The sequence below is a fragment of the Sciurus vulgaris genome, assembly GCF_902686455.1.
Source record: "Sciurus vulgaris genome assembly, chromosome: 17".
In the NCBI taxonomy this organism is placed as follows: Eukaryota; Metazoa; Chordata; class Mammalia; order Rodentia; family Sciuridae; genus Sciurus; species Sciurus vulgaris.
Genome location: NC_136478.1, coordinates 16335549 through 16347891, shown reverse-complemented (window position 1 = coordinate 16347891; position 12343 = coordinate 16335549). Strand labels below are relative to the sequence as shown.

Sequence of the window (12343 nt, the reverse complement as noted above, 5' to 3'; positions counted from 1 at the left end):
ATGCTAAGTGAGATAAGCCAATCTCAAAAAACCAAAGGACGAATGATCTCGCTGATAAGCAGATGATGACACATAATAGGGGGTGGGAGGGGGCAGGAATGGAGGAAGGAGGGAAAAGAGGGGTGGGAGGGGTGGGGGGGAGAAAAAAAAAAAGAGGGCAGGTGGTAATACCCTTGAAGATATGAAATCATGGGCTAGACCCTTGAATTAACTAGATATCCAGGTCAGACAAGATCTCCATACAGTGGACATTCCAGAATAAGGGAGGAGGCATCTAAGTCTGACTGATCTTTGGGGATCAAAGCTGCTCTTGTGGTCCCAGCCTACTCTCCTTAACAGGAGTCAAATTACCTGCTTTCAAATCCTTACTCATAGGCCTGGGGATGTAGCTCAGTTGGCAGAGTGCTTGTTTCTCAAGCACAAGGCCCTGGGTTCAATCCCATGCACCCTCTGCCCGCCCCCCCCAAAAAAAGAACCAAATCTTAACTCATCTGCTTGCTGTGTCACCTTGGGCAGTTACTTCCCACTCACTGTGCCTGTTTCCTATTCCCAGTGCCAGTAGCACAGGATGCATCTTGTAGGAGTTCTTAAGATGTGAGCATTTTCCCCCTTTGGTACTGGGGATTGTACCCAGGGGCACTTTACCAGTGGTTACATCCCCAGCACTTTTTATTTTTTAATTTTGAGGCAGGGTCTTGCTAAGTTGCCAAGACTGACCTCCAACTTGTGATCTTCCTGCCTGAACTTCCCAGGGAGGGAGTGCAGGCAGGAGCCACTCTACCTGGTTATTATATAAGCTACTTTTAGCAATTTTTGTTTGCTTGTTTTGGTACTGGGGATGGAACCCAGGGTCCTGTACATGCTAAGCACATACTCTTATCAGTGAGCTACCCCAGTCGAGCTGTCCTTATGAACTCACCCAGTACCTGCCTAAGAAGTCTCATTCACTTCTCTAGGCCAATCTCATTTTTTGAACTGGGAATGCAGTTCAGTGGTAGAGACCTTGCCTAGCACATGTGAAGCCCTGGGTTGATTCCCAGCCCCGCAATAGGAAAAAACAAAACAAAACAAAAAAAAAACTTATTTTTAAATCTAGCTATAACTTCCTTGAGGTGCACAAATCTTAAGTACACATCTTGATGAATAGTGTCCTCATTTTTTCAAAGTCCCATATCATTCTCTTCATCTGTCACAGATACCCAAGTGTGTATCCAAGGAACTCTGTGGAACTTGGGTGCTTCATGCCCTCCTGGTGAGCTTCAGCAGAAGGCAGTGTGGTGTAGGGAAAAGGCCATGGTCAGCCTATTAAGGACAGGCTGATCCCCACCTTGTAATTTTCTGGTTTGGATGAGAATTTAAGCACCAGGTGTCTGGTTTCCTCATCTGCTGAAGGGGGAAGACTACTCAATGGACAATTCAGAGGGTTGTAGTGGAGACAAAATAAGGCCTGTAAATAATGCCTGACACATACCAAATTAGCACGGTTTTAAAAACTAATAATTTCCATTGTTAGGGAAGGTGCTACGAAACAGGACTAAGGGGAGTGTAAATCAGTACAATCTCTCCAGAGTGCAAGTGTGGAAAAAACAAAACACCCTTGAAAAACAACAGAAATCCATAAAAAATCCCATTTTTGACAGTGGTCCACTTTATGCTTTGAATAAAGCCCTTGCTGCTCCGCGCTCTTATTTTTAAAAGGACATGTTTCTTTTCCTTCCTCTCTCCCTCCTCCTTCCTGATCTCTCCCCCTCCCTAATCTCAGGGGAGACAGGATTACCTTTCTTCGGGTCCTAGGCAGTAACCTGTCCTTGAGTACACACCCACCACCGGAAGGAAGTAATTCAGACATTGGGGATGGCACCAGAAGATCTCAAAAATGACTGTCTCCCAAATTAACAAGTGAATTAAAACAAGAGAACCCATGGAGTATAGCCTATGAATCACCTCTTTAAAAGCTCCCTATTCCTGCTGATGGGCAGAATCATCCTCTGGGACAGGAGTCCCTGTGGTTGTCCTTTGCTAGCAAAGTAATAAATCTTCTTTTTCCTAAAACCGTGTCCTCTTTACTGGACTGGCACTGGGAACAAGGACTGAGCTTGCAGTGACCCACGGAGGAGCATGCCTGTAGTCCCAGTCACTCCAGAGGCTGATGCAGGAGGATCCCAAGTCTGAGGCCAACCTAGGCAACATAACAAGATCCCCTTCTCAAAAAGAAAAAGAATCTTAAAAAAAACTTTGTTTTAGAAATTCATCCTTTGAGAAGAATCATAAATGAGCAACAAAATTTAAATACGAGGATTTTCATCACAGTATTACTTATGACAAAAAAAAAAATAGAACTGAAAAGATCTGATTATAAAATTAGTAAGTAATGGTGTTCTCATATTCAGGACTTTTATTGTGATAAAAATTATTTTGCCTCTCCCTTTGAAATAAAGAAAATATACCCAAAGATTATTTCATGCTCAAGATATAATGAGGAAAAGAAAAAAATAGAAATGTAGTGTGACCATGAATTTATGGAAATAATAATCATATTTTTTGAGCCTATATTATCTAATCTACTGGGCTTGGGTATGTTTCATCCTTGGTTCCATTGAGTCTGCACCAACATCCTATAAGAAAGGTATTTTCAAAATGGGGGTTTGAGATAAAACTGGATTCTCTGCTTTACCAGTTTCTTTATGGGTTCTTGTCTTCCAAATTTGAAGAATAAAATCCTTGGACAATAACAGAAGGCAAGAGTAAAGGGGAGGGGATCTGATAGCAGGAACCCCCATTTTTTTGGTGTGTGAACCTAAAGGCTTATATGGTTTATTAATATGAGCATTGACCAAAATCTGTTATATAGGCTTTGAAATAGTAACAAAACCATTGGTCAAAATCTGTGTTAAACAGGTATTGAGAAAGTATCAAGGATATTGACTGTACTTAACTGTCTGAGTTTGAATATTTTTTTGTCACTTTTTGTGGGGTGGGTACTGGGGATTGAACTCAGGGGCACTGACCACTGAGCCACATCTCCACCTAGGGGTCTTTTTGTCACTTTCTTCTGGGTTTAGCCCCACCTTCTATTTTCCCAGATTCATTCCCACCAGTAAGCTTTATGGTCTTTACATTTGAAAGAGGCCCTGATGGGGCCCAATAGTGTTTCCAGCAGTTAGATTCTAGGTGTGATCCTTACATATGAACAAGCTCTTAATTGAATCTCATTATTGGGATTGCCTCACGGTTGATGATCTATTCTTATTCATTATTGTGTCAGTTTTACAGATGAATAAACTGAGGCTTCAGGAGGTTACAAGTCTTGTCTGAGTCAGACTTGAATTTTTTTTTTAATTGTTTGGTCCTGGGAATTGAACCCAGGGCTTCAAGTATGCTAAGCACATGCTCTACTGCTGAACTACATTCCCAGCCCTGAATCAGATTTTAAATCCAGACTTGTTTGATATTAACGAAATACAAGGACAAAAGATTAGTTTAGTTTTAACTATTCTTGAACTTCAGATAAACAAACCATACACTTATAGGTACTCTGTGTCTAGTTCCTTTTGTGTGACAGCCTTTTGGAGATTTGTCCACGTTATTCCTTTTTATAGCTGAGTATGAAAATCCACAATTTAATTATCCATCCTCTTGTTGCTAGACGTTTGGATTGTTGCCAGTTTGAGACAATTAGGAACAAGTCTGCTATGAACACTCTTGTTCAAGTTTAAAGAAAAAACAAAATGGTATGATCAAAACTTTCAGATGTCAACTTTAAAATGTGCAGGAGAGACACATTTTTAGGTGGTTTCTTTATTGTGAAGTATAACATACATATAAAACAATGCCAAACTCTTTTGCAGAGTAGATGTATATTTAGTGCTACTAACTTTCCTTTATAATTTAGTATTGCAACAATCTGGTGAACATACTTTTTTTGCAAACATTTTTTACTTTGTGGTTTATCTTTTATAGTTATATTTATGAACCAGTGTGTAACTTTAGTATGGTTAAATCTATCATTTTCCTTTATCATGTGTGCCATTAGTAGCTTGTTACATGAATTCTTTCCTTTCCAGAAGTCATAAAGATATTTTCCTTTTTGGGGGGAGGGGGGAAAGGGTACCGGGGATTGAACTTAGGGGCCCTCGACCACTGATCCACATCCCCAGCCCTGTTTTGTATTTTATTTAGAGACAGGGTCTCACTGAGTTGCTTGGTGCCTCACTTTTGCTAAGGCTGGCTTTGAACTCACAGTCTCCTGTCTCAGCCTCCCAGGCCGCTGGGATTACAGGTGTGCACCACTGTGCCTGGCAAGATATTTTCCTTTTAAAAAGCTGTAGGCTGGGGCTGGGGAGATAGCTCAGTTGGTAGAGTGCTTGCCTTGCAAGCACAAGGTCCTGGGTTCGATCCCCAGCACCCCCAAAAAAAAAAAAAAAAAAAAAAAAAAAAAAGCTGTAGGCTGGAGGTGTAGCTTGATAGGGCAGTTACCTAGCATGTGTGAGGTCCTGGGTTCCATCCTCAGTCCCGCCTTCCCCCCAAAAAAATTGTTTGCAGAGCATGTGGTGCTCATCTGTAATCCCAGCAACTCAGGTGGCTGAGAAATTGTTAGGTAGTAGTTCAGGAAACCAAGATGGCAGAGGCAGGGTGTAAGAAGGATGCCTCTGGAGGAGAAGACAGGGAAGGAGTCAGGTCCTCATTTACAATAAGCCCCATTATTACCATGACAACTCCTGCCACAGGTCCAGTGTTTTAAAATGACCAATGGGGGTAAAGTGGGCTGGATTCCAATTAGGTTTTCTAAATTAACCAATAGGGGAAAATTGGACAATATTCTAATCAGATATCATAAGGTAAATGGGGGCAAATGGCGTAGGGTCTTCAATCTGGTTCATGTAGGGAAGAAATCTCCCAGAGCTCAGCTTATAAGACACTAATTTCCAAGCAGTATGGAGATTCCTGAGAACACTTGCAGTGGAACCACCGTTTGACCCAGTTATCCCACTCCTCGTTTTATGCCCGAAGGACATAAAAATCAGCATACTACAGTAACACAACCACATCAATGTTTATAGCAGCTCAATTCATGATAGCTAAACTATGGGACCAACCTGGATGCCCTTCAACAGATGAATGGATAAAGAAAATGTGGTAAATACACACAATGGAATACTACTCAGCCTTAAAGAAGAATGAAATTATGCCATTTGCAGACAAATGAATGGAACTAGAAAATATCATGCTAAGTGAAATAAGCCATTCCCAAAAATCCAAAGCCAAATGTTTTTTTTTTTTTTTCTGATAAACAGTTGCTGATCCATAGTGGGGTGTGGATAGGGAAGAATGAAGGAACTTTGGATTGTACACAGGGGAGTGAGGAGAGAGAGATGGGGCAGTGAGGATGGGAAGGACGGTAGAATGAGACAGACATTATTACCCTATATACATGTATGAAAAAAAATTTTATATTTTAAACTGTCAAAAGAAGATAATGAAAAACATTTTCAATACCACATATTACTTTACTAAGATTACCCTGAAATGTTCACATTTTCCTGTTCCCAAATGAAATTGATGTGTACTTACTAACAATAAAAAAAAAAAGGAAAGAGAAAAATGGGTGAAGTTTCTAAAGATAGTTCACCAAAGAAGGTACATAAATGGCCAATAAGCATGTGGGAAAAAACGTTATCAGGGACATAGAAACTGAAACCCAAAGAGACACCACTTCACATCTACTAGGATGGCTATTGGAAACAAAACAAAACAAAAACCCACAAAAAACAAGTTAATGAGGATATGAAGAAACTGGAACCTTTATACACTACTGGTGGGAAAGTAAAATGGTGCAGTTACCTTGGAAAACAGTTCAACAGTTACTCAAAAGGTTAAAACATGAAGTTATCATATGTACCAGCAAATCCACTAGTAGGTTTGCATCCAAGATTACTGAAAACACACGTCTACATAAAAATTTATACCCAAATGCTTACAGCAGCATTATTCATGATAACCAAAAGATGGAAACAATCCAAATGTCTATCAACTGATGAATGCACACAATGTATTAAGCACATATATGAAATATTCAGTCATAAAAAGTACTGCTGCACAGACAACATGGATGAATCGTTGAAAACATGACAAAGAAGCCAATCATAAAGGACCAAAAAAAATTATCTGATTCTGTTTATATCAAATGTCTAGAATAGGCAAATCCATAGAGACAGAAAGCAGATGGTACTTGCTGAGGGGCTAGGAGGTTGGTAAGGAATGCAGAGTGATTGTTCCTGGGTACACAATTGTTGTGTTGATGAAATACTAAAATTAGATCGTGGTGATGTGTACATAACTAGATACATTAAAAACCACTGAACTGTACACTAATGGGTGAACTGTATAGCGTGTGAATATCATAATAAAACTGTCATTATAAAAGACACTAGTGCGCTTGCCCCTCCCGTCCTCTTTCTGCCATCTTTTCGTGCCGCCGTAATGGTGCGCAGGAACGACCTGGCTGATGCTCTCAAGAGCATCAACAATGCCGAAAAGAGAGGCAAACGCCAGGTCCTTATTAGGCCGTGCTCCAAAGTCATCGTCCAGTTTCTAACTGTGATGATGAAGCATGGTTACATTGGCGAATTTGAAATCATTGATGATCACAGAGCTGGGAACATTGTTGTCAACCTCACAGGCAGGTTAAACAAGTGTGGAGGGATCAGCCCCAGATTTGATGTGCAGCTCAAAGACCTAGAAAAATGGCAGAATAATCTGCTCCCGTCCCGTCAGTTTGGTTTCATTGTATTGACGACCTCAGCGGGCATCATGGACCACGAAGAAGCAAGACGAAAACACACAGGAGGAAAAATCCTGGGATTCTTTTTCTAGGGATGTAAACCATACATATAATAAAATGCCTCAGTGGACTCTGCTTCTTAAAAAAAAAAAAGAAAAAGAAAAAAGACACTAATTTCCAGACCAGGGCTTGAGCCTCTCTCTTGCTGAGTCCACTCTGTTCTACCTTACTGAGTGCTACTTTCACCTTCAACAAATCTGTACTCTGCCTGTTACTCGTGTCTGTCTTGCTCAATTCTTTGTTTGGGATACCAAGGACCTGGACCCCAACTTGTCACCCTGACGATAACAACAGGAGACTTGCAAGTCCAAGGCCGGCCTCGGCCACTTAGCTGAGACCCTCAGCAACTTAGTGAGACCCCATTTCAAAGTAAAAAGGGCAGAAGACGTAGCTCAGGGGTAAAGCCCCCCTGGCTATATCCCCAGCACCAAAAAAAAAAAAAAAGGTGTAGATTTTTGCCTTCCACAAAAATCTTCTTTCATCCAGCTAAATTTGATGTTTGAGAATGGTATGAAGAAGGGTCCAATTTCATTTTTTCCCCATTGAGGTGTCCAGCTATCTCAGAACCATTTCTTAAAAATATCTCCTTTCAGGGCTGGGGCTGTAGCTCAGCAGCAGAACTCTTTGCCTAGCATGTCTGAGGCAGTGGGTTTGATCCTTAGCACCACATAAAAATAAACAAAATAAAATAAAGGCATGCTGTCCATATACAACTATAAAAATAATTTTTAAAAAAATCTCCTTTCATGCTCTCTGCAATGCTATCTTCTTTGTATATTAAATAGTCATATGCTTGTGCACCTATTACTAGAGATACCTAATTTTTCCAAATTATTTGATGGTGTAGGCAGGTTTAAAAAAAAAAAAAAAAAAAAAGAATGAAGACCACTCTATTAAACAAATTGTGGGTCTAGTCATTTTCACTTCTCTGAGTTCCAGTATTGCTGGGAGAATCACATGGGATCACACAGTGAAAGCAGCTCTAAGTTCTTACCTAGGAAGCCTCAGGGAGCAAGAGCAGTATTTCTTTTTTCCTTTTGTGGTTATATTTCAGGTGCCACAGAGTACATGGAAACAACACCTACTTGGGGCAGGAACTGCCAGGGAAAGAGCCCAGAGGACGTGACATTTGGGTGGGTCGTGAGTGACGGTGAAATCTGTCATCTCTTTTTATGGCTGCAATCTGTCTACTGTCTCTGGCACGTTTCCCACCTGGATTTCATCTGCATTATATTTTATCTGATTTAGAAGGGCCCAGAGGGAAAGGTGCCTTTCCCCCCACACGAGCACCCCCCTTTGTATCAGGTGCTTAAGAAGACCAGCTAATAGCGCTGGCTCCACATTTGCTGGACAGATATATGTCACCAAGGGCAGGGTTGGAACTTTTTACAATTTCTGCCACTGTAGTGCTGCAGGATTCCTGAGTTTCACCCACACCTGGCTCCCTTCCCAAGCCCCAGCCAGCAACCAACCCGTTCACCAACAAACTCACCCGCTTGCCCCAGCACCACCACCCCTGAAAGTGGCGAAATCCACACCACACCCTTCAGGACAATCTTGTCTCTTGGAGAGAGCATAGGGTCTTGCACTCAGTAGACACCTGATGGGCATTGATAAGCATCTGGTAAATAACAAATGAAGAACTACATTAGGGTTAGGATTTAGGAACTGCTGTGTCCCAAGAAATGAGTAGATTATGTGACTGTTCCCAATCCTCAATGTGCATCAGAACTGTTGGCAGACCTGTTCAATATACAGATTCCTGGCTTCTTCTCCACCTGCTGAACTAGAATGAAGAGGGAGGTTTTCAGAAAGGAACTACATTTTTTAAAAATTTTGAGTGGTACTGGGGATTGAACCCAAGGGGCATTCTACAACTGAGCTATATCCCCAGCCCTTTTATTTTGAGACAAGGTCTCATTAAATTCCCTACACTGGCCTTGAACTTGGGATCCTCCTGCCTCAGACTCCCCAGTAACTGGGATTTCAGGTGGGTTCCATCTCACCCAGAAGATTCTGATTTTGCTGAATCACTAAATATCTGGAAAGAATTACTAAATATCTGGATTCATTTGTCAATAAAGTGCCAATTTGACAATATCTATCAAAATTCAGTATTCACATGATTTAAAAAAATTTTAGTTGTCAATAGAAATTTATTTATTTATATGCGGTATTGAGTATCGAACCCAGTGCCTCACACATGCTAGGCAAGTGCTCTACCACTGAGCTACAAACCCAGCCCTCACATGATTTTTTAACCTATACTTTCTACTGACCTTATCCTATACCAAAAATATAGGTATAAGGATATTTAGGAAAGCACTTTTTGTTCGTTTGTTTACTTGGTACCGGGGATTGAACTTAGGGATGCTTAACCCCTGAGCCACCATCCCCAGCCCTTTTTATTTTTTCTTTTGAGACAGCGTCTTGTTAAGTTGCTCAGAGCCTTACTAAGTAGCTGAGGCTGGCTTTGAACTTGCAATCCTCCTTCAGCCTCCTGAGTGCCTGACATTATAGGCATGCACCACTACACCCAGCTGGGGAAGCATTTTTGAGCAGAAATATTTGAAACTAGGAAAATGTGTCATTCATTAGACCCATCCTATTGCATATTATTCTAGTTGCCGGAGACAGCAGAAACATTCAAATAATAAAATTCTTACTCTTTTTAAAAAAATTTTGTTGTAGAGTACTTTTATTTTTTTTTTCTTATGTGGTGCTAAGGATCAAATCCAATGCCTCACACATTCGAGAAAAGTGCTCTGCCACTGGAGCTAGAGCCCCAGCCCTAAAATTCCTACTCTTTTTTGTTTTGTTTTGTTTTTTTGTGGTGCTGGGGATGGAACCCAAGGTCTTGTGCTTGCAAGGCAAGCACTCTACCGACTGAGCTATTCCCCAGCCCAAATTCCTACTCTTGTAGAGATTTACTTTTTAATCCCACCAAAGGAGGATGGAATGAATAATTTATAATAACACAAGCAATGAATATTATGCCTTCATCAAAAGGAATAAGGTTTGTCAATACATACTGCTTTGAAAAGATATTCAGACTTTTAAACTTTGGAAGCTTTTATATGTGTTAAACTAAACTAAAAAAAACAAAAAGTTACAAAAGTATGTGCAATATTGTTTTATTTGTTTGTATACAAAAGTTATGCACACAAAAAATGAAAGTTACATACATATAAACGTATACATTAATAGAAATATTGTGGATATTCAAAAAATGATTAGTGACAACTAGAACTGGAAAATGGAATTGATGGAGGGAGGATTTTGCTTTTCTCTTTATACCCTTTCGTGCTGTTTAAAATTTTAACCTAAAGAATGATTGCTTTTCTAATTTTTGAACTATTAACCAATTTTCCATATAACCTTGAGAGACGGTGAGGTTTTAAATTTCCAGCAGGGGGCAGCAGTGACTCAAATATTTCTGACGTCAATGCAAAGCTGAGGATTAGCGTCCACAGGTTTCCAATTCAAGGCCGAAAATACTGTCGTCCTTGGATCATCAGATCACAAAGGAACAAAAAACAACTACAGAAATGTTAAATGCTGTAGGAATTGTAACAAAACATTTTTCGTATGATTCTTTTACTAACATTCTCTCCGTGAGTCTAAACTGCCTTTTCCTCTATGTAGTTTGTGTGTGTGTGTGTGTGTGTGTGTGTGTGTGTGTGTGTGCGCGTGCGCACGCATTAACTGGGCATTGAACCCAGGGCCACTCTACCACTGAGCTACATCACAGCCCTTTTTATTTTCTATTTGGGATAAGGTCTGGCTAATTTGCCCAGCTGGCCTGAACTTGGCGATCCCCCTGCCTCAGCTTCCCTGTTTGCTGGAATTGCAGCCTTTGCCACTACATCCAGCTTGAAGCTCAGTTTTGTAATCTCATAAATTAATCTTAAAAGTCCTTTTTCCATCTCTGAAATACTAAGGCTTTACAATTCAAAATCAGCATCAGGAAGAAACAAGCCCCAGAACCCTCTGAAATTAATTGCTTTATCAAAGAATCTGCTTTACAACCCTTAGCAGATCAGGATGAATTATTACCAGTTTATCTTTAGTGTAAATCAAAGAATACTTTTTTGGGAGGGGGGTGGGGGTAGGGTTGTGTGTTGGTATTTATTCAACTCACTGATGGAGAAAAAGAACTCTCCCACTCTATAAATGTTTAGCATGTGTATAAAGGTCGTAGGTCTGGTGTTCAGAAATTACACACAGGCTTACGAAAGAATCTTCACCAGGCTGGCCAAATTAAACAGCAGGCAGTTGTAGAGAAATAAACACAAGTTAACTTTTAACCACAAGTATCTGTTCTTACTGCTCAACAGGAGGAGCGGGAGACGGGAGAGGGATCTGGTTACTCTAGCAAGAAGCTGGTCTCTGGAACTCTCACCTTCTTCCACCTTCAGAAAACATACTGTATATATATATATATATATCTTAAGCCTCTGATTGTAAACTTTTCCAGCTTTTCCTCATGCTCCCATAGCAGTGCTCTTTCCACAGATACCCTTTAAATTTGTAAAACTATTGTTTTTCCTTTAATATTTGTCCAAGGTTGTACTGCCAATAAGTGACTGAGGCAAGACTCAAAACCGTACCTGGCTCCAAGACCTTACACATGACCGTGGTACTACATGAGAGGCGCCGACATTTCATCCATTCATTTCATTCTCTTGTTTTCCTAAAGCTGTGAGTATCTACTGTGAGGAGCAGCTGATTGTACATATGCAGAGCAAATGGCTATTGTGTCACAAACCTGCATCTAGCTCACAGATATTGAACACTTGCTGCACTCTGTCAGGTGCTGGGGGTGAAAGTATCAAAAGATGAATTAGACTGGATCATGCATGTGCTTAAGACACAGTTTTTGAGGCTGAGGCAGGAGGATCACAGGTTCTGGACCAGCCTAAGCAACTTAGCAAGGCTCTAAGCAAATTAGCGAAACCCTGTCTCAAACTTAAAAAATAAAAATGAAAAAGGGCTGGGGCTGTGGCTCAGTGGTTAAGTGCCCCTTGGTTTAATCCCTACCAAAAAAATTACATTTTTTTAAGGAGTAAGGAGCCAACAAATAAACAAATATAACATGATATCATGAAAAATAGTAAAGAAATAGATAAGGGCGAATAGACAAGGCAGCACTGGTGGAAGGCTAAATCTGGAGTCCCCAGTTCTTAGCTGTAGGGCCTTTGAGCCTCAGTTTCCTTCTCTGTAAAATGGGAATACTAATAATTTCTACTAAAGGTAATTACTGGCCAGGTGCAGTGGTGCCTGCCTGTAATTCCAAGAACTTGGGAAGCTGAGGCAACTGAATCTCAACTTTAAGAACAACTTCAGCAATGCAGCAAGACCTTGTCTCAAAATAAAAAGGACTAGGGATGTAACTCAGTGGTAAAGTGCCCCTGGGTTCAATCTCCAGTACCCAAAACAGAACAAAAGAAAACAAAAAAGACAAATGTTAGTTAATAATATTGCTTAACAAAGCTTAAGACA

The 12343-nt window shown here is 40.5% G+C and overlaps 1 protein-coding gene across 1 annotated transcript; it reads left to right on the top strand.

The window, feature by feature from the left end:
* Window positions 1-6446: 6446 nt before the first annotated feature.
* On the top strand, window positions 6447-6911 carry LOC306647806 (small ribosomal subunit protein uS8-like). The gene has a single exon (XM_079117330.1). The coding sequence runs from the start codon at window positions 6481-6483 to the stop codon at window positions 6871-6873; it is 393 nt and encodes a 130-aa protein (XP_078973456.1). The 5' UTR covers window positions 6447-6480; the 3' UTR covers window positions 6874-6911.
* The last annotated feature ends 5432 nt before the right edge of the window (window positions 6912-12343 follow it).

Coding starts and splice junctions, on each gene's coding strand:
- LOC306647806 (XM_079117330.1), top strand. CDS start 6,481: ATGGTGCGCAGGAACGACCTGGCTGATGCTCTCAAGAGCATCAACAAT.